Below are 23,048 nucleotides of genomic sequence, written 5' to 3'. Positions count from 1 at the left end.
AGAGCTCGTGGTCAGTTTTACTGAATAACTAGGACAAAGCAGGAGCAGCGCTGTGCAGGGCCGGGGGCTTGGGGAGCTACCCTGGGGGCTGCTCCCACTTCCCAACAGCTCCAGGCATGGTCTGGCCTCTCTGGACAAGCTCCAGTGACCAAGGAGAAAGAAAAACGCTGCCCCAGAGGGCACACGGAGAACAGGACAGCCCCAAGATCCCATGGCAGCATCTGGGCAGAGCTGCACACACATCAGCAGCCAGCAGCAGAGGTACCAACAACCTCAGTGCACAGCCAGGGCCACCGTCCTGCACTGCCTCCGAGCAAGGCTGGGGGTGGCCACCATGGGAATGAGGAACACCAAAAGCTTTTGCTGCCCAGCCAGTCCTCAATCTCATGGGGGAACTGGGCAGAGAGAAAAGTCTTCATTTTCCATGGGTTCCCTGCAGAGCAGGGACTGCACAGCTGCAAAGAACACTGCCTTTCTTCCTCCCTCAGGATCAAAAATAAGTAAAATTTAAACCCCACCAATTCTGCTGGGCAGAGGGATGCCACTGATGGCAGAGAGGAATCAACAAAGTGCACCCCAAACCTCCCGGGAGCCCCACGTGCCCAGATCATGGGCAAATTTGTACCCATCATAAGGTCCAGGGCTTACCTGAATATGAACAGTATCCATTCACTTCTTCACACCCCTGCTAAAAAAATCAACTTACTAAAAAAAATCAACAAACCTGGTATGAAATATAGAGTAGCCACCATTAACATCATATTTATTGTTATTTAGTTGCTCAGTAAAACATATACAGATATGTACAATATGCAGGAATACAGAAGACTGCACTTTACATATTTAAAAAAAAAGAAAAATAACACTCAATTTCATGAGCTATCGTCACAGTCTTCCAACCAAGCATTTAGGAAATGAATTTAACAAGAATTAAAAAAAAAAAAAAAAAGAAAAAAAAAAAAGAAAAAAAGGTTACAGGATTGCCTAACACACAGCAGAGTCAAGTTTTCATATTTTACATGTGCAATAACATTTTTCAGAAGAGTTTGCTAATGCAGTACGGATTACCAGTGTTTTGAGGTTTCTTTTTTTTTCTTTTCCATGAACCAAATTTAGTACAAAGAAATAATATCCTTTTGCTTAAGGCTGTTTTAAAGCTGTAATATTCTTGGGTAGTGAAAAGTGATAAAGTTATAACTGCCAGAAATCAGAACCTGCAGTTTCATCAGTCAGAGAACCTATGAGCGGATGGACTCAAAGCAACAATTTTAATAGAGAATTTCTAAGACAAAATTAGACTATTTCCTCCATTAGCCTTAAGCATTAAAGAAGAAACAATTCTATAAAAATGGGTTATGCTCTTACACACCATCCCTTGAACAGCTGTGAATCCACTGGCTGACAAAACCTTACACTGCAGCTTAACAAAAGTAAGTCAAATGTACCAGTTTGATTTGTTGTCCCCGCCACTCACCCAGTGCCCATCCCACTGCTGTGCTCACCTCGTCCCTTTCACCTCCCAAAACTGGAACTTTTTGCCTTATTGGTGGTGCCTGGAAGTCCAGTCCCAATCCCAGGTTCCCAAGGACCAGAGTGACCATGGAGACCACAGGACCTGCACAACTCCCCAGGTGATCCAGGTGACAGAATTCTGGTGCTCATCCCCCTCCCACCTGCAGACACTAAAAACCTTGACTAAGTAACAAGCCAAAAGCCTCTTACTGATGCTCAAACAGCAGAGAGCAAGTAACCCCAAGAGAATGTGATCTGGAGAAAATCTGCAAGATTATTTAATAAATGAGGCCTATTCTGTCCTTTTTTGGCAAAGAGGTATTTGATCACTCCTCCCAATTGAAAAGCAAGGGAAATTTTGCTCAGTCTGCTACGACACTGCAACTTGCAGACTAAGCACAGGGCTTGTTTTAGGGAACACAGAGGGAGCCAGGGCACAGGGCCAGGAGATGGGGAACGTCCTGGCTCCCCCGACCCAGCCCCGAGGCTGCGTGGGAGCCTCCGGCGCCAGGAGAATCCCCACGGCAAAAGGCAAAGCCCCACGGGAGCTGCTGCTCACAATCCAAAGCAGATTGTGCCTCGTCCCACAAGAAGCTCTTCGGCTTCTTGTCCAGCTGCCCCCCATCTGGAAGCCATGGAGGACACACAGGCAGGAGGTTTCTCCGAGGCATTTGGGGAACATGTATCTGATAAAATTCTCCCCCTGTTGACCCACCTCAGCCCCTGAAGGAAGTGAGCCTCGGGCATGGGGCTCTGCAGCAAGCAGAGGTCAGACCCCAGTGCAGCTCAGCCCTGCCACTGTTCCCTCAGTCTCCTGCTGCTGCCTGTGCCTCAGTTTCCCTCTCCACAAGAGTGCAACTTGCCTCTTCCACAACTGGCTTTTACCTACAGCTCCCAAGCATGTTTCAGTTGGAATATTATTATTCAGAAAATGACAAAATTTCCATTCTTACCATGTCAGGCCATACTGACACTTTATATGTATTAAAAAAACTGATCAGTGCTTTCAGTGTAAAATCAATGGAGAAAATGGGTACAATTAAATTACTGCAGGTGCCACCAGCACTGTGACAAAGCTTGAGCCTTTTGTATATGCTGTCCGTACAACATCCCCAGGTGATGAGCAGGACACGATGCCTGTCCTGGTCAGAATGTAGAATTTCTGTTCTGATCTTTGGCAAAAAAAGCAACGAAACCCAAAGCACAGGTTTGGTTGGTCCTGGCTAACAGCTGCCTCAAGCAGAGCTCATTCAATCAAGATCAAACAGACAGGAGGTCAGCAAGAGGACTGTGTGTGACCGTAGGATTCAGTTAAACTCCACGGCCAGTGAGCCCAGCACACAGCCAGCCACTGCCTCAACTCCTCACTCTCTGACAGTCCCAACCCTGCACTGCATCCACTGCCTGGAGCAGAGCCAGAGGTGGCCAAGAGCCACAACACCCACAGCTCCACGTGGCACAGCTCAGCACCTGGAGACACAGCCCCTGGCCTCAGGACACCTCCTCACCTCACAGGATTCCACTGATTTTAAAGGAATTGCTTACACTCTGCGTTTCCAGAAAGCAAGTTCCAAGTGGATGAGAACACTCCAGGAGAGAAGCACAAGCTGCTGAGATGAGCCAGCAGAACTGGGTGGTGAGACCAAGCCACCACAGCTCCACTCAAACAGGGATTTCTCTTTAAAAGCATCTGACCTCAGTGTTCCCTGACAGGTTCCTTCCCGTGGCACAGGGTGTGCATCCCTGACCTCAGGAAGCCTGAAAAACCTGTTCTCTTCAGTGCAGCAGGAAAAACTAAAAACAAAGCACAAGGCAAGGGACTGCACTCCAAGCAGAAATGCCACCAGACCATGAACTTGGCCGAAATTTTCAGCTGTAAGTGATGGAACGCAGTGACTGGTGTCACCCCAGGGCCCCCGGCTGCAGACTGAGCTCCCACAGCAGCACGTGTGCTCTGCTGACAGGATTTAAAATTAAACATACACTTAGGAAAGCCAGGATTTGAGGAATCACAGGCAAAGAGGCATCTTCTGGAAGGGGGCTGACAGTGATTACTAGGAGATACTTTACTGGGGATGGTGACATTTTATTGCAGGTGCAGGAGGAGCTCTGCACTCCTGGTTGCACACCCCGACAGAGGTACAGACCATCCCAGCTTTTTGATCCAAACCAAGTGGGTGTGAGGCAGCTCCACAGCCAGTTGCTCCAGGATGGGCAAAAATCCTCATCCTCGTGGAAGCTCCAGCTTTAATACAAAGTAAAATAATATTGAAAACCAAGATTAAAAACTATCCAAATTTATCCAAAGTCAATTCATTGACCAGACCCATAAATCAATCCATGCATGGTTAATAAGAGCACATTCAAATCACATTTCCAAACACTGTGAGTCTCTCTGAAGCCACATATGACTGAGAGTGAGGATTCCAGACCACCCTTGGCTTTTTAGGCAGAATTTCCTCTCTGTTGGTGTCTACCAAGAATATTACGTTAAAATTAATTAAAGACCCAGCACAATCATCAAAGATAAAATATAAAGCAGTCTTCAACTCTATCCCTTTAGCAGGGACACATTTGTGAAATCATGAATAAATAACCCTAGAGAGGCCAACCTTTATTTCACAACCAAAACCAAACCTTCTAGTGCTGTTCCTGAGCTCCAGGAGCTGTGGGAGGTGAGCTGCAGGCACAAGGCAGGACGGGGCCACTCCTGGGCACCGTGTCAGCTTGTGGGTTTATCTGGTTTGCTTCCAACTTTCATCTCAAATGAGCATTATCTAGCCCGAGCAGGAAAGTATGGTTTTCCTTTTATTGTGTGCATCCAGCAACGCTGCTCTTCAGTGCGTGGCAGAAATGGGGCCTTGAATGAGTGTGGGGGATTGTGACACCAGGTCTCCCTGCCCTGGCTGACTAGGAAATGCCACCCCTGGGCACACAGCCCCTTGCATCTTCCAACCTGGGTCATCCCTGAACCCTGCCACTGCACTGAGACATGGGACCTGTTGTGGCAGGGGCTGGGGCACCCCCAGGCAACTGCAGGGGACACTGGACCTGCTGCCAATCAACAGCATCTTTCTACAGTTTAAAATGGCCAAAAAATGGGCAGGGTGCAGGGGATTTTCTTCTCCACTATCAATAAAGTGGGAACTGCAGGAGCACCACTGAGCCCAGGCAAGCAAGAAGGAGCCTGGGTCTTTGGAGGAGGAGATAATGACCATTAAACTCATTTAGAAAAACCTCTCCATACCTTCCCTGCTGTGCCTGAACCAGCCCATTCATGACAGAGCTCCATCCCAGGACTACACCCAGGTACACAGAGGAAGAGCATCCTGGCCTCACCAGGAGGCACAGAGCACAACGAGGCTGAAAGCAGAGCCTCATTCTCTCAGGAAAGGGCAGGTCCATGCCTGAACATTCAACAGAGCATTAACTGCTTGGTTTGTAGGAGACTGGCAAAAGCTGGGTGTCACTGTAATGTATGATTTAATGCTGACCATTTCGCTTTCACTGGTGTTTATTCCTGAACTGCTGCTCCTCAGGATTACCATCCTAATAAGCACTGAACAAAGCAAAACAAAACGAAACGGGAAAAAAAAAAAAAAAGAAAAACAAAGCAAATGAGGAAGAAAAGGAGGAGGAGGAAGAGGAAGAAGAGGAGAATCTTTGTCTTATTATGACATACGTGACTTGGACACACACTGAGATGAAAAAGGAAAAGGCCTCATCTATAAATGTATGCCAAGGTTACAGAATAATGGGAAAAAGTGGTCTAGCAGGAAAATCTTAAGCAAAAGTGTGCTAACTGCAGAAGGGTTAACACTGGTAACATACTGTGGCAGAAGATTAAAAAAAAGTTGAGGTTTACTTTAAATTAACCCTTTCCAGTCCATATGCCACTAAGCAGGTACCAACCTAGAAAAATAGTCCACCTAGCAGTAGCGGCCCTTTGAAATTAAAAAAAAAAGAAAAAAAAATAATAATTTCTTTTGTTCAAGTCAGGGCAGCCACAAAAGTCCCAAATCTGTTGGAGATGTCCGAGTGCAGGGACCTCCACGTCGGCACCGCAGTCCGGCCCTTCGCCTCGCCCACGTCGTCCGTGCAGTGGACCGAGAGGCACTGCAGGTGGGTGCCCGTCTGCGCCGCCGCTGCCGAGGTCTTGCTCGGGGGAAGGTCGTGGGCTGCAAAGGGTTCACAGAGAGAGGTTAGGAGGCCTGTGACAAGCAACCCCATCAACTCGCAGCCTGCCAGTGGTGTTGCCACACCCTCACCCCACACCCCTCTCCTGCATCTCCGGCTCGGAGGATGCCGTGTGTTGCCACCACCGAGTCACCACCAAAGGTATGGCTCCCCCTCCCTAGCCCAAAGTGAGGTCCTGTGGCTGGTTCTGGGCCAGAAGAACACCACCTGAGAGAAACCAACGATGTGTCTGAACACCAGGGATGGACCTGGGACTGATGAGTGTGTCCTAGACAGCAGCACAATCAGGAATTTTCCTTCCCTGCACACCCTCCGCTGCTGGAAACAGATGCTGAGACACCACCAAGCAGGAAGCCAGCCCCGAATCCTCCGTGCCCTCGTGGTCAGTCCCAGCATCGGTCTCCCTCTTCCCCTCTGTTAATGGAGCACCATGATGACATTTTTCTTAAAATTTTGTTCATTTTAGGACTTGGTATGATCTTTGGCTATCATTAGTTTCTGTTAACCACAGAAATGTAAGACTTTATCTGAAACACCCTAAACAACGTCCACAGGCCTTTTTCCTCCAGCTTTTACAGTTAATGTGAAGAATAGCTAAAATGGGTAGAACATGAAAAGATGCCAAAAAACAGTTGTAAATATTTTAACAACTCAGAACTTTTCTTCCCATCACCTTTCTCCTGTTCCACAAAGCCAAGCAGTGTAGGGATACCACACTTCATGGGGCAACTCATATTACTTTCACTGAACCTCCTGCTATACCAGATACAAAACCAGAACTGAACAGCTTGTTACACAATCACAATGATATTTAAAAATGATGTTAAACTAACCTGGAAGTCCCTGGTTTAAACTGGAAAAAGCTATTAATGCTTGATTATCACACGATGTCAGAGATGCTCATAACTAAAACAGTATAACAACACCACACAGGAACTACCAAGAATCTGAGGACATGATGCCATAAATGCTGGGAGAAGGAACCCGGCTCCAGAGCAGCACTGCTGCTGGGTCAGCCCTGCAATGTGCAAAATCCACAGAGAGCTCCACTGCACACCTCAGACAGGCTCTGCAATTGCTTTTCCCCAGGCACCCTCTGGTGCTGCTCCAGTCGAGGATCCAGCAGCAGCAGGGCAAAGCTGCTCACATTGTCTACACCCAAACAGATTCCAGCTCCCTGCAGATGGGTTGGGTGGTTTTAGTTTTGATGAACAGGCAGCACTGAGGGGCTGAGCAGAAGCATGGAGTGGAGGTTGCTGTGTGATACCCGAAATTCCAGCAGGCAAAGAGGTGTTGGCACAGATCCTCTCCCAGCACGTGGAGCTTTTATTCTTTTTTTTTGTCACCCCTGAGTCCTACAGCTTTGGGAAAATCACAGGGCAAAAACCCCAGACTCCCTGAATAACTGCTATTTGATCAGGTGTTCAATTTAACTTACTGTCCAGAATGCAAGTATACCTAAGACATTTTTTATTTATAAACTATTCAAAACTCAGATGGGATTGTGCAAAAAATTGTGAACAGGAAATGTTTTCCTTACTTGTATTTGCTCACAAGACATGCAGTACCCACTGTTTTTATTCTTAGGTCTCCCTGACTGCACAGGACATGCTGGGCTCGGCACAGGAAGAGCCAGCGCCTTGAGATTAGTCCTTGTGACAGCAGCTCTCTTCCTCTCCTGCAGAGAAAGAGGAAAGAGTCCTACAGCTGAACTGCTGCCACAAGGGGCCCAGGGGTCCCAGCAGTGTTTCTACAAGGGCTGCAGGAGACCCCCAACAGCCAAGGCAGAGGTGGCACATTCCCAGGCTGGGATCGGAGCCAGAGCTCCCCTGCTCCAGCTGTGCAGGCACCCCAACACCTCGAACAGAGCTTGTCCTCAGCAATGACTATGTGAACAAATTCATAAGCCACAAGGAATTAGTGAATTAAAAATTAAGCTTATTTGCTTGTAAATCAGCAAATTATTTCTAAGCCATTTTGCTGTGGATAAAATTCATAAGCAAACTACTGATAAAGAAATCAAAACAAAATCCCACACGGATGAACAAGATTCCTTAGCTTGAGAGGAAAACCCAAGTAAAAGAGGTGAGCAGGAACTGAGCCTCAGTTTGCAAAGCCAACACTGACTGACACTGCTCACCATGGGACACCACTGTGGGAGCTCCAGCTCTCCTGTCTGTCGTTAACGAGCACAAAAAATGACGTATTCAAATCCAAAACAAAGACAGCTCGCAGCAAAGCTTGCACTGGCACAAGAATTCTCAAAGCCAATCTGGATGGAAATTTTCAGTGCAATTTACTTTTTTCCAGTATTTCTGTCTTGACAAAAGTATTATGCTTTCCAAGAAAAAAAACCTTTGTAGCAAAAAATTAAAGTTGTGCTGATCCACCTGGTAAGAATTATGTTCTCAAGCATGAGATACTGCCTGATGCTTGTGCAGAACAGTAACACTCTCCCAGCAGACCTGTTCCACCAGCCATCCTGTTTGCCTCCTCCCTCACAGCCACAGTGTCCCGGCACTCCCCAGCCACAATGTCCACGGTCCAGAGCAGATCTGGTAGCTGAGATGGACGTGACTCGGCACGTTAAAATTAGTCAGGTAATGCAAGATGGTGTCACCACATCATTGCCTCACAGCTGCCAAGTTCCAGATAAATCACTGTCAGTCATGAAGTACCTCACTGAAAGCACGGAATTTTCTAACTAATTAGCTTTAAGCTGCACAACTGCCTCTATTAGCAATTACTGCAAGAAATCTGAGTTATTAAAAAAAGCAGTACACTTCTAATAAGGGCCAGCCTCCACACCCAAGATCTTGAGATGGTCTGGGTGGAGACTTCCCCTCCAAACCAAAGGACATGACACAACCCTGGGACTGACAAAAGCACAACCACCCTGTGCAAAGGACAGTGTGTGTGGCTTGGAAACAGCAAATGCTGAAGGCAGAGGTAAAAAATCAAACATCATCTATAAGCTCATGTCATGTTCAAATGAAAGGCATGAAACTCAAAGCATTAAAGCGACCAAAGACCAAAAGAAATCTGGAAAATACTCCTTTGTGATGGTGTCCTTCCCCATTGCTGTTGGTGATGCTGTGGTGGTCTCAAGAGCCAGTTTACTTTTAGGTAAGAGCTTCTGACCAAGCTTTACCCAGCCAAACACACTCCAGCCATTCAGCCCCAGACAAACAGCGAGAAGAGAGCGCCCAGCCAGGCTCCCCAGCCTCCCTCCAGGCCCGACCCCCTGCTCTGACCTTGCACATTTTAGGAAGCTGCTCTTTCGTTCTGCTCTACTTTGCAAAGGCATACAGCCTTCAAAAAGAAAAGGTTGCTGCTTGTTTGTTTGTTTGTTTACACAGCATTAATGGCAGTGTGGTGACTAACCCAGGAGCCTGGCCAGCAGCGTTGGAGCCTGCAGCTGGGACACAGGAAGAGAACCAGGAGTTCTGCACCACAAAAAAATTCAATACACACACTACAGGCTGCTTTTCCATTTCAGCTCAGGAAAAACACATTTCTTTAGTGAGGTTAGACCCTGGCATTCACCTTACTCTGCAGACAGCATGTGTATACACCTTCAGTCCCTCCAGCTTCCTTCTCCCTTTTTCATGAGACCCTGAGCATAAAGCCTCTTTTGTCATGTAGCATCTTCTTATGCATTATGAAAAAACAAACTTGTTCTCTTTACTGTGATAACCTCACCAAGCACTGTGAGGTGTCCCAATTTTTAAGTAAAGTAATCCCATTTAAAATAAGTTCACCTGCACAGCTACCACACATTGAGTGCATCTTCTGTCAGAGAGGAGGCTAATTGAGGGAGCGCTGGTGTAGCCAAGGTAACTGCAGATGCTGTGCTGAGATACCAGGAGCTGACGCTGCTCTTCAGGTGCTGCTCATGCCATACTTCCTATTTTTGCCAGAATCACCACCAACAAAAGGACGGAAAGCAGTGAGACACAGGAGCGAGAGCACAGACGCAGTCTGGTAGGGGTCTGGTTGGGAGTGGGTTCCACTCCACATTTCAGCGTTCCTTCGAGATTGAAGTGACAAACAGGAGGTGAGGATCCCTAGAATGGCTCCTTGCCGCAGGGCTCATCCCTTACACTTCTTCACCGCTCTGACACAGCCTGAGCGCCCGCGCTGCCCAGGGTCCGGCTGCCCGGCACAGCACGGCCCCGCCGCGCCCTCGATGGCCAGCCAAGCGTGAAGGCCCTGCACTGCCACTGATCTTGTTACGGCTGAATCTGAGGATTTGGCCAATAACACCATATTCCCTGATCAGAGATCTGCTTCCCCTCTACCATCTGATAACCACTCTTAAAGGACGCGTTAATGGGCTTCTGTTCACTCCGTGCCCGTTAAGCAGAGGCCAAGCTACCATAAGAGGGAATAGATTTGAGTAATGATCCCTTATGAGGCAGCAAACCTACATATAGTGTTTAAAATTATTCCCTTAGGACAAGATGTTTTTCACCAAATCTCCCACATGACAGTTTGACATATTGGTTCAGGCACATATCTCTGCATTTGTACACAGCACAGAAGCATCTCTTTTCAGTTTTTGAGAAAAATAAGGTCTGAAAACATTTCATGTTTCCCTGGACACTGGACCTAGTCTCCACAGATTAATTTATTCCTGAAATTTTATTTTTAAAATTTTATTTTTAAGCACAACTAATTCATTTGTGTTGATAAACAAATGAGCCATCTCCCTCCTCACCTCTGCAGCACCGACAAAGTCCTTGACAAAGGCATTTTCTTGACCCTGGAATACAAGGAGGCAAGGGCTTGCATTTGTTCCTAGACACAAACGTGGCATCTGCCACCTGCTTACACCATAAACCCGCACCACTTTCAGGTGCCTTCACCCCTGACAACCTGTGCCTGCTTTGGGCTGGATGTCTCTGCTGTTCCCAATGCTTGGGAGGGCACAGAGACAGGCTGGGAGCACCCAGCTCTGCTGGCACTCAAGGAAAAGCCCCAGCTACCCATTACTAGAACATTCCTCTTAATTTGATTTTACTCCTTCATTTATTCTGTGTAATCCCCGCCCATAAGACACTTAAAGGTGCTGCTCTCCCCGGCTGCTCTCTGCTCTGTATGCACAGAATTTGGTGTTGGTTGAGGTGAACAGCTGATGCCAAGGACTTGTCAGGACGAGCTCAGTGGAAATGGGGACAGGTGACTCCTCACGTTGCTGACCAGAAGCACTCAGCAGAGACACCCCAGCTCCAGGGTATCAGCCACATTTCACTCCATGACATTTCAAGAAGCCATTTGGCTTGGTCAGCCCCTCAATTTATTGTCAAGGCCCAGCCAGCTGAGCGCTCTCTGAGAGCCTTTCTCACGGAAGGAGGAAGGGCTCTTCATCAAACATGCGTGCACAGTGCTGAGCACCCTCCCACAGCACTCATATATCCTGCAAACCAGGATTAAAGCTCTGACTTTGCTGCAATACACACAAGACTCACCCAAAGGCATGGCACGCCCAGGCTAACACACAGTCTGTTCACCCTTAATGCTGCTTGCTGCCCACCCCTTCATCAGCCCATCAGCTCTGGCAGCATCCTCTGGTCCTCAGAGGCCCTTCCTCCACAGACAGCTTGATTAATTGGAGATGCCTGAGGCTCTAAAGGGAGCATGTATCAGCCCATGCTGCAGAGATGTTTATTTTGTTTTCAGTGGTCTCCAAGCTGGCATGGGGCTCCATTAGAGCTTGCTGCTTGCACTGAATTCAGATAACAGGAGACACACAGTGCTTGCTGCAAATATATATTTTTCTTTTTTCTCCCTTGACCTCTTTTCCTGCTCCTGTTTTCACCAGGAGCAATGGAAGGATGTGCACGCCACGACAGGGAGTCTGCCCAAACCCACAGCAGCATTAAGAGTTTGCTGTCAGGCTGTAGGGTTACAGTCAGACTGTGAGCCACATGCTCACAGAAAGAAACAGAATAAACTGGTGAAAAAAACGTGAAGTAGGAAAAATGCTAACCCTATCAATGGAAAAGGCAGCACTCATCTTACATGTAGCATGACCTTGAAGACACAGAATGAAGGATGTGTGGATATGAGGACAATGACATTGCTGTTCTAAAATCTACGTTCCCTCCACTGTGCCAGAAGGAGACAAGAGATGGGGAACACATTGCTCCCCACCTTGCTGCCACTGCCCAGCAGGAGAGCAACACATCAACATGGCTCTGCAGGCAAGTGTGAAACTGCCTACACCTATTTATTTCTCTGGAGGCTACTGTTAAATCACTGTTTTCCATCTCTATGACTCTCCAAGAACAAAGGTAAGCCAGAAGCTCTGAGCCTTGGGACAGCACTAGCTCCTGTACCTTGCTAGGTGGCCACAGAGACAACGACTGTTTCTAACTCATATCCTTCCTCTCTTTTGGCTACCTTCAGTTCCTCTTTTCAGTTTAACACACTGACTCTCAGGCTGGCTTCCCTGCAAAACACAAACCGCAGAGGGGGTCCTGCCTACCCCCCAGTGAAGTGGCTGATGTTGGGGTTTGGTTCTCACAGAACAAAAGACCATTCTGGCAAACCAGGTCCCACGCCAGCTGCAGTGCTGCTGTTTGCCAGCCTGACCCTGCCTACCCCATGCAGGTGTACCACTGCTTGTCTGTGACAGCCACAGAAAGCTGAGCTTCCAGCCAGGGCCTAACCCAACCTCACAGCTCCAAACTGCTGGTCAGCTCTGGTGCCATCACCAGCACTGTGCTCTCCTCAGCTCTGCACAGCCTGAGAACTGTGGCCCTGCCCAAGCAAGGAAAATTGGCATTAAAAATCAAACCAAACCAACCACCAACAACAGTCAGACAAAGTCTGGATACTTCCAACAGAAAATAAACATGAGTCCAGCAACTGCAGCCCTTTCCAGCACAGCTGACTCAATACTCACAACATCCAGATGCTGCCACCCAACACCAGTGAAGCCTCGTGGAGCTCCAAGTTATTTTCCAGGGTCTGTTGTTCAAAATACCTGAACACTTCCGTTCATCTCTTAAAGGTGTGAACTGCCCAAGCCCCACCCACCAGCTCCATCACACTGACACTCAGACCTGGCACTGGAAGAGAAGAGGGTACAACCAGCTTCTCTCATATAACCCCTCCTTTGAAGGGCTGTGGCTGTCTCAGACATGTCCCTGCCTCTGAATCCAGCCCCCAGTGTGAGAAGATCACCTCCATGGCAGGAAAGAATATTGGCTGACTGATCCTGTGTTTTCCATGCTGCTGGCATACATCACCTGCTTGCACTAACTAAATGCTCCGAGCCTATTTTCACCAAGAATGACAAATGACACATCTGTGATGAGTAAGGAAATACTGGGTTTTGCTTTCAAATTTATTTCACATGTACGCAAACTATCACATGACAGTTTTACACACAGCTCCAGCCCATGCAAAACCCATCTCTTGACTGCCAGAATGCAGAAGCAAACAAAAGATTTTCAATAAAATCCAAAGTGGAATTTTCTGATTGCATAGAAATCACATGAAACCGTTCAGTAAGCTCTCACTTAAATACAAGCAGCTCTGGACACTGTCTAGCCTTATTTCAGGACAGGCCAAAATTAGAAAATTATGCTACTTAAACATTCTGCATTAAATCACTACTGGACAATTCCAAAAATAAGGTAAAATGCCCACTTCCATGAGCAAGGGAAGGGGTGTACCAATGCATTTCTAAAGGCAGTGAATAGTTCATTATTATACACAGGGCAAACAGAAAGAGAAACACGTAAATTCCAGCATTCCATCAGATTTCTGCAAGAGCTTTGACACAATTGTTTGGGGGGGGGGGGGGGGGGGGGAAATAGATATTACAGTAATAAGTAGGATATTAAAACCCTGCAAATCATACATGGAAAATTATTTTCCTTAAGTGAAAACAGAATTAAAGATTCTCTTCAAAGAACTTTGTATTAATTTAGTTTCAGGATGCAAATTAAATGAGCACTTGTTAGCCAAGCAAAAGGGAATTAGCTCTGAAATATTATCAGTCTCCTGTGAGGCTCAGATACACTTGACCAAAGACTTTTAGGTGTTTTGTCGCCTTGCTCCTCAAGAGCTCCCCAAGGACCTGTGTTCTCATGTCCCAAAGCCACATCTGCACCCAGCCTGGCTGCCAGGGCAGGGACAGGGATCTGCTTGGTCCCTCTGTCTCCTCCCTGGCTCTGCCTGCAGCTCCCAGAGGTGCCTCTGCCCCATCTATAACTCACAATTACAAGAGACCGTAACACAAAACTGCCACAGGCAAAGTCAATCCCTCCCAGGGGTCTCACACATCTCAGGCTCCTGCACACCAAGAAACGGTGCTCATGTGCAGTAATGCTTGGGGTTAAACCACACAAGTTCAAGGATATCCCTGAAAACACAGTGGGAGTTTACCAAAGGCTAACATTAGTGAGAAGAACCAGCATCAAGGATCATTAGCTCTTTTATGCCATTTATTTATAGCCTACCTTGAAACACATCCCATTTCTCTTTAGGACACCTCCAGCTGAAGTTTGGTGTCTCAGGGGTGAATGAGGAGACTTTGGAAAACAGTGTTCATGAAAACAAAAGGTGTTAAAGCAATTTAACCATTCACAGATCAAGAGAAAAGAAGGCCAGAGACCTCAGGACAAAGCTGGCACCTGCAGAGACACAGTTCAGAGATGGACAGAACAGGCTGAACAGGGCTTTAAGCACACGGTCTAGTGGAAGATGTCCCTCCCATGGCAGGGGTGTGGAACAAGATGAGTTTTAAGGTCTCTCCCTGCCCAGACCAATCTGTGGTGCTATGGGGCACTCCTTGACCTGCTCTGTGCTCAGAAGCACCAGCTGCGTGACACCTGACACTCCAAAAACAGGGGGTTCCCAATCTGCAAGTCCCTTGCAAGTAATTCACAGGCAAATTCTGCAAGAAGTAACCTGGAAGAAATAACTATCTGTAGAAATAACTATAAAAAGCAGAATTGTCAGGAGGCCTGAGCTTCTTAAAGAAGGGTCAAAATCTCTGCTGGAAAACATTTAAGTGCTGGCAAATCAGATTGAGAGCTGATACTATCAACGCAGCACCTCCTGGGCAAATTCTTGCTACACCTCTTCTAAAAAAAAAAAATCCCAAATTCTGGTATACCCTGAGTTTTGACTAGAGAAAGAGATAGAAATGTCATCATATAATGGATTTGGCATATTCAGAAACATCCCCTAAAGCAACAATAAGGTGTGGTGATTGAGCTGGGGCCCAGAAGTCTGATGGAGGAACAGAGTTTGATTGAACAGCATGTTTAAAAATTAAATCTATCTGAAAGGAAAGGAAAAAAAATCATTAGAAGAAATGCACGACCAAATGAGGAGCAATGGCAGTGAAGGAAATTCAGAATTTAAAAAACACACAAAGAAGCCTGGCATTTTAGATATGGCTGTAAGTGCCACTATTAGGGTAAGAAGAATATAAGCTCATCTTTTACTTCCAATTGTCACATCACTGTGGAGAGTCTTCATGAAATCCTCAGAATAGCAACGAATCAGGAGCAAACAGCTGTTGAAGCATGAAAGTCACAGGTAGACAGACTTTCCTTGCTTCAACAAAAAATTAACTCTGAAGTTTCACAGGCCAGTAAATCAACAACACAGGCCTGTACAACACAGGACGAACAGTCTCATCTTCCAGCCCAACGCTGAAATATGGGCCTGTGTTCTCCTTCCGGCCATATGCTCACGTGATTTATGACCCACAACAATTTCAATACTCCTGGAAAATGAAAGAACAGCAGACAATTAGTTCACTCCACTATGCTGGGGATTGTGTGGGCTCTGCCTTGCGGCATCTCCCCAGGGAGTGGGGGCCAGCAGCCCCAGTTGCTCCTGCCAAGGGCAGGGGAGGAACACGGGGCTGAGCAGCACCCAAGCACTGGCACAAAGAGACTTCACTGCATGGAGTAGCCCACAGGAACACCAAGAGAATTGCAGAAGGACTTCTAACCAGGACCTGGAGTAGTAAGACAAGGGGGAATGGCCTCCCTCTGAGGAAGGGCAGGATCAGACTGGATATTGGGAAGAAATTATCTACTCAGAGAGTACTGAAACACTGGCACAGGTTACCCAGAGAAGTTGTGCCTGCCCTATCCCTGCATGTGTTCAAGGCCAGGCTGGATGGAGCTTGGAGCAACCTGGTCTAGTGAAAAGTGTCCTTGCCCACAGCTGGAATGAGATGACCCTTCCAACCCAGTTCTCTGATTCTCTTCTATGGTTCATTCCTACCCCATTTGTAACTACGGCTGTTTGTGAGAACTGCTGTTAACCTGGTCTAGATCCAGTCAGTGCAGAAGTCCAGACCATCCCACTAGCAGGGCGTAAGGACATTGAAACCTCTGCCCACAGCTGTCCCAGGCAGGACACTGCCTGCAAGGCAAACACTGTCAAACCAGGCAGGATTCAGCTCTGCGGCACCTGCTCTGCTGCCACAACACACATGCAAAGGCATCACCAAACAAACAGACAAAATCCTCCACCCCACCCTGATTAGGCTTTTCCCTCACACAGGTGGGGTGAAGTGCAAGTTCAACAGCTTGGTTCACACAGCCAAATCTTTACCCAACCCCAGCCACCATGGCAGCATCAGCTGGGCTGATGTACTTGGTGAACCACCACAGAGCGCACAGCTGAGAGCCTGTGAGATACCAAGTCTACTGACACAATATCAAAATTTGTTTTTTCTCTAGCCAAGGGTATCCAGACTGGTCTTCAGCTAACTTCTGAATAACAAACCCAAGTCACATGTCTACTCAAAGGCATGTCTCTGAGCAGCAGCTTCACATCCTCCATAGATGAACACTTTGTCCACTGGGAAATGTGCCAAATAACTCAGGTATCCATAACAGTACTGCAATGAATTCTGCTATCTGCCATCCTCCTCAGGTCTGGATCCACACAGCTTCATCCCCCAGGCAGCAGAGCTGTCAAGGCAGATGGGCCAAGCAAGGCTTCAACAAGAGGGTGAGCAAAATGGCATCAGGAGCACCCATTACCCACAGGACTGCAAGGATAGAAGGATGGAGTCTGAGGTCAGTGTCTTAATGTACCCGCCTTGCCTCCTTTCCTGCAGGTCTTAAGCAGAAGGCAGCTGTGCTGAAGGAGTTAATTTTGCCTGGAACAACCTATCTCTGTTTCTCAGAAACTCCAAGGCTGAAGAGCTGGGCTTTCTGCCCCCTGCCTGCTCTTGCCTGCCCTGCCTGCAGCCTGACCCCTGACATTTCCACTCTGCTTCTCCCTGGCATGGAAAACTTAACCATACACAAACAAACAGGTTGGGAGGACAGATAAATGAAACAGAGGAGGAGAAAGGGAAGATTGCTCAGATTCCTTGTCAAGGCCCTGATTAAATAACAGCATCACACCAGACATGGGTGAGGGGCTGGCATTTATCAGTAAACCCTGAAGTCTACAGTGAGACATCTCTGTTTAATTAATCCTGAAAGGGTCCCTTCCCCCCTCTACTTCCAGGGAGGTTTCGAGGATCTGCAAGTTTAAAGACACAGTGAATCCTTTTTAGCTCTTTCTTTACAAAACACAAGGGCAAAGCCACAGTGAGGATTTACTAATTCTGTGGCAAAGGCTTCCATTGCATGGACACATGCAGGCAAGCCCCAGTGAGAGAGCATCTTGGATTCAGTCATACCTCTGGGGCAATACACCCACCATGTGCCAGCTTTAGAGTGACCAGCTGGAAGCCTGCACACACGTAATCACAACCAGGCGTGGATCTGCAGGTCTCACTTGGACTCTTCTGCCACTCTCACACAATACCCATTTCCCAAGGAACAAGGCTCTTCAGTGCCTGATGCAGCTCTAGTGTCACCCGTTTTTGTACAGTTTTCCCATGGTGGCATCAACCTCACCCAGCAATGGAAGAGACTGCACATACACATAAAGCAAGACAACTGCAGATGCTCTTCCTTCTGGGCTTTCACGTAGCTTGAGGAGGCTCAGGAGGACCTTGCAAGGCACTTTCCATTTCAGGAGGTCCCCTGCCCTTTGATCCAAGGTGAACACTGTACTACTGCAGAACACCAGAGTTTAAGCCATCAGCCATGAAGGGCCACAAAGCTGTGAAGTCTCTCCACACCTCAGCAGCAGTACGAGATGCCTTCATCCCATCACAGTGTTCAGAGAGCTGTAAGGTCTCTGAGGGTTGTAACAGCAATGGAAACTCTGGATCCAGAGAGTGGACAGACTACCAAATCCCAAAAACAGCTTCCCAAAACCAGAAGAGGCCTCAGCAAGCACTTCCCAAGGCTTAACATCAGCCCTCAACAGGGAGCAGGGCAGGGAGGGTCTGGCAGCAGTGCTCAGACCCCCAGGTCAGCCCCCTTAACCACCATTCAGCCAGCCATCCATCCAAGCAACCATCCAAGTGATGGGAGAATTACAGAGATCAATTATTTTTCTGTGGTGGAAATTGCAATAAGAAAAAATTAAAAAGTAACAGAAAATCTCTGTAATAATGACTTCTGGTCCAATAGGAAGCAAAGGAAGAGGTGGGGGAAAGGGAAAATATAGAAGTCTAAGTTCAAATTGTAAAATAAATCTGTAATTCACATCAGCTTTAAAAAATCCCCAGGAAAATATAAAGTCAAAACTAGTTATTTTCTTGAGGATCTATATTCTTAAATACCTGGTTTCAACTTAATCTCTTTTTAAAGAAGTACTGGGATGGGGGATGAACTGTGAGGAACTGAAAAAGGTCTCTGCCTACCCCAAAAAAAAAATAATTATGCAATGACAAGAGACAATCCAGTCTATAATCAAATACAGAATCCTGACATGTTCAAAGAGAAAATTATTGTAACAACAGTGATTCTGAAGATGAGAAAGGTTTTTTTTTATTGAAACAATGGCCATCAAGATTTTTACTGTAGCAGCCAATCTTTAAATGCATCACTCAGCATGCTGAGTGCCTGCAGATACACTGAGCACCAACAGCAAAAAAATATGAAAAAATAAAAATCAACCTAAGTGACACCTAAGAAAGTCCTACCTAAAGTGGAATCAGGCAATGCTCTCTGAGTGTGAGCCACTCACACCAGGGAGCAAACACTCCTACTGATGGGCATGCTTGTCCCAGGGAGTGAAGTTTTACAGAAGAGCCAGTGTCCCATTAATACAAAACTTGCAAGTTATAAGGCACTACACTAAAGTATTTAAATTTTCGACAGTTGCTTCCAGGGAATTGCATATTTGGCTGTAAAGTCGTGATCTGCACTCTTTGCTGAACTAGTGTGATTCACAGAAAATGAATCACAAAAGGCAAGTTTGGTGACTAAAAAAACAGCTGTTCTGAAATGCACCTAACGAGGAGCATCATATTTGCTGCTGTTTGACTGGGGGACTGTCAGAAGATGACTATAAATACCCCTTTCAAAAACTGAATTGGGATTAAGCTCACTGTTAGCTGGGTGCAAGAGTCAGTCAGACTCACAACTCTCCTGTATTTCACCTTTTAGGGGAAAACCCAAGCACAGTCCCCATGATGGGTAATTTGTCACAAAAATGATTCAAAACCTGTGCACCATCACTACCATCAAAATTTTTATTTTTAACATGGAGACTCCAACTTGTGCTAATCCTGTCCGTGTCTCCATCACTGTAAGCACTGTTTATATGTGGGAACCATTTTATTAAAACTATGATAATACCAATAAAAGCATTTTCTCCACTGTAACTCAGCAGTGAAAAGCTGTTCAAAGCAGAGTCTATCAGCCCTACTTCTTCCACACACTTCTGTTCTCACCATTACATAAAGAACCTTCCACCAAAAATGAAACCATTAAAAAGCATGAATATATGTTTTGGCTTTCTCTTAGCTGGAACTGGCAAGTCTTCCTGGGGGCATCTCCACTTCAGTTTCACAGCTACCACAGAGGATTCCCCCTTCTTTCTTTCATTTGACATTTATGTATCTTCTGCAGAAAAGGAACATATTGAAACTGATGTCTCTTGTGTTTTTGCTGATGTTGTTCCAGGCCACACCACACTTGGGCTCACCACCTGTGCCCAAGGTGTGCAACAATGAACCAACACAGGTTAAGGCCACAGTGGGCTTGGCCCTTCTCCCTTTTGGGGTATTTCTGGCAGAAATACCCTGGTAAGTGCCATGTTCATGTCCCCACTGTGTGGTGGCCGCTGGCCAAGTAGTGGAGCTGTGAAAGCCCAGCTGGCATGCACAGCACACACCACCACAGTGACAGCCCAAATCCAGCTGTGACAGCAGGGTAAGGAGCACACCCTGTGATGGGATGGAGTCAGACTGGAACACCCACCTTGGAACCCAACATCTGTTTCCCACAGAGTGCCCAGACAGCCCATGGAACTCAATCCCATGATATTTTAAAGCAGGGAGCACTGCAGATAAAGACAGATCAATTTTGCCCTACATTTTTAAATGAAACTCTCCTGTTTTGGAAAGAATTTCATTAAGGTGAAAACGTAATATAGAACTACCCATTTAGGAAGAATGTGCTATTAATTCTTAGCAGTGTATGTGGAAAGGAAAATTGCATTTTTATCTAAATGGTTTTTTCAGCATAACCCATTTCCAGTATTCTTTTACAGCTCAGTAGTGGGAACTTTTCACATTTCTATTTGGGCCAGACCACTTTGGAAGGCAGGCTTCAGTAACGTGTCAAATACAACCCCTTAAAATGTATTCCAAGAGAAGCTCCACAAACTGGAGAAAGGCCAGAAGAACACACCTTAGAGGATGGTTGGAAAATAAAAGGAAAAAACCTCTTTCTTAAGTATGTAAGCCAAATTTTTGAGGGGGAGAGGAAAAAGGATGTGGTTTAGGGTGGTTTTTTCCCCCTAAGGGCCAAGAAGAGTTTCGGTATTCCCTCTCTTATTCCTCACTTGAAGCAGAAACACCTCCTCTTTGATGCAGTTCCCAGTCCCAAATGCACACAAAGAGCAGAATGGGGCCATGTTATCACTCTGAAAAAATGGACATTCTGAGCTATAACATGCATTAGTATGTACAACCAAAACAAGTGTATGCTATGAAAGACTAATTTTATCAGCATAAACAAATGCTCATTTCTCACTACAGTTTCATACCATTTGAAACTGAATATAATCCAAACAATAATTCCAAACAACTGATGCTGGGATCCAAGTTTCCCTGACATACTGCCATCACACAGCAAGAACAACGTCAAGTAAAAGCAAAAGCAGTTTCAGAACTGACTGCTTCGAGCTTTACCCTGTTTGCCTAATCTAGTACAAAGAAAAGCAAACATAAAATTGAAAGTTTTTAAAATTCTTCATTTCATCATGAAGGATCTCATATTCAAGCAAACCCAAACCACAAGAGCACAGTGGCCCTGTGTTTAACAAACAAAGCCACTGACTTTTCAAGCACCGCAACAGGGCTCACTGAAGAAGCTGAAGCTCCGTGTTTTCTAAGCATTGTTCATTTGACATTCTTCACCTCTTTTATTTTTTTTCTCTGCATTGGCTTTTATTAGCTTACTTCAGAAAATTAGTATAACAAAAATTTTATCTTTCAAAACAGGCATTTAAAAGTGCGGCAGTTATGGAAATACAATTGGACAATGAACAGTTTTTATTCCCTCTACCTCACCACACTCTGCACAGCAAAGCAGTAATTACAGGAATCTACTTCTGGTTTAAGCTCTGCAGTAAGCTCTTTCCAAATTTAAGGCCAGCAACCAACCCTTCATTATGCTTAATAGGTAGACATAAAACGTAATTGTATCACAGTCTCCCAGTGCACGTTCCCAGCTCTGAGGCTCACACGTGTCTGGCTCAAAAAAAGAGATATTTTATCTGTTCTTTTTCCTTAAGAGAAACACTCCAGCACCACTGGCATCAGCCACTCGAGGAAAACTACACAAAACACTAGAGGATCTGGAAAATTACTTGGAGTAAGACTTCACTGCGTTGTTAAAACCTCACATTTCCAAAGTTGTTGTTTGTTGTTCTGCAGTACCAACAGGACCAGCAGGAGCCTTGACAGAGTCAGGACTGTGGTCACCTGCCCCAGGGCCCGGAGCACTGAGAGCAGCAAATTCCCTTCTGCCCTTTCCATTCACACCTCAGCTAAAATAACTAAAATCAGGACACAGAACATAAACTACATACTTGACACACCACTTTGTCATGTAACATACAACATGACTTTGATGCACAGAGTTTAAAAGCAAAGCTCACCCAAATCACCAGGGCTGCTTTCCTTGAGCTTTCCCCAACACTGCCCTGCTCCTCTGCACACATTTTCCAGACATCACACTCACACCCACCCTGTCAACAGCAAAAAGAACTGGCAAATGATGGGATGAAACTTCAGTAATAATCCGGAATGAAGGAATGTTTTGCTATTCTCCCTTTTTTGTGATCTGCCCGTTTCAAAGTAGTTCATATGAGATTTGAATTGTACTTGGGACAGCCCTTGTTTTTCCTCTGCCTCCAGAACTATGGCATGGTAGGGAGAGCACAGGGAGCTGGGCTGCGTGTGGTTTCTCCCAGCACAAAAAGAAAAGTATGTGCCTATATTTAGAGGTAGAGAAGGGAACTATAGCATTCAGGAAAAAAGGAAATAAATCTTACTGATTTTATCTTCAAAAAAGCATTTGTGTTTTTAGTTTGTTTAAATCAAAAATGTGCTGCAAGCGTTTGACCCTATATCCAGCAACAATAAAATCTGTTCTCTCATAAAATACCAGCTGCTTTGCACTTTGAATAATAATACTATTTTTAAAGGGTTTCAGAATTATTGTCTCGTAGATTGTGGTAGCTTTTATTACAATTACTGGGGAACTCCTTTTTTTCTTTTGTAGAATACAATCAATAGGCCCATTTATTATCTTTTTGCTTTTAAAACTGCATTTGGTCTGAAATTCTGGGTTACTTTTCAGACTAGGCAAAAAACATTTTTCTGCCTAATATTTGGCATCAATAAAAATTAAAACAATTGAGTCTGATCAAAAATACCAATATTATTAGATGCAAACAGTTACCGAGCTGCCTGGCAGGTCTAAGAGACATCTTTTTTCTAATTATCAGCTCAGTACCACTCCAGGAATAAGTCACACCAGGTGGTTGTGATCCACTGGGCAGCTCAGACCTGGGGTCTGGATCCTCCTCTCCCATCACAACGGAGCAGGGAGGAGAAGCCCTCCTTTGGTGATGCCTGCAACCCCAGGCATCTGGAGGAGGTGAAAACCTTGCACCAAACTACTTCTGAAACATTTAGGTCTTTTTTCCTGTTGCTAAGACTCACAAACCTATTTAAAAATTCACTCACACACAGATTAGAAGAGCCATAA

The 23,048-nt window shown here is 45.9% G+C and overlaps 1 protein-coding gene across 1 annotated transcript in view; it reads right to left on the bottom strand.

Moving 5' to 3' along the window:
• Window positions 1-737: 737 nt before the first annotated feature.
• MN1 (MN1 proto-oncogene, transcriptional regulator) overlaps window positions 738-23,048 on the bottom strand; it is a 34,485-nt gene continuing 12,174 nt past the window's right edge. Inside the window, exon 2 of the mRNA XM_021544725.3 lies at window positions 738-5,690. Coding sequence (XP_021400400.2) covers window positions 5,503-5,690 — 188 coding nt within the window. The 3' untranslated portion in view covers window positions 738-5,502. The remainder of the gene's footprint in view (window positions 5,691-23,048) is intronic.

This window comes from Lonchura striata, chromosome 18 (genome assembly GCF_046129695.1).
Source record: "Lonchura striata isolate bLonStr1 chromosome 18, bLonStr1.mat, whole genome shotgun sequence".
NCBI lineage: Eukaryota > Metazoa > Chordata > Aves > Passeriformes > Estrildidae > Lonchura > Lonchura striata.
This window is presented reverse-complemented; position numbering and strand designations above follow the sequence as displayed.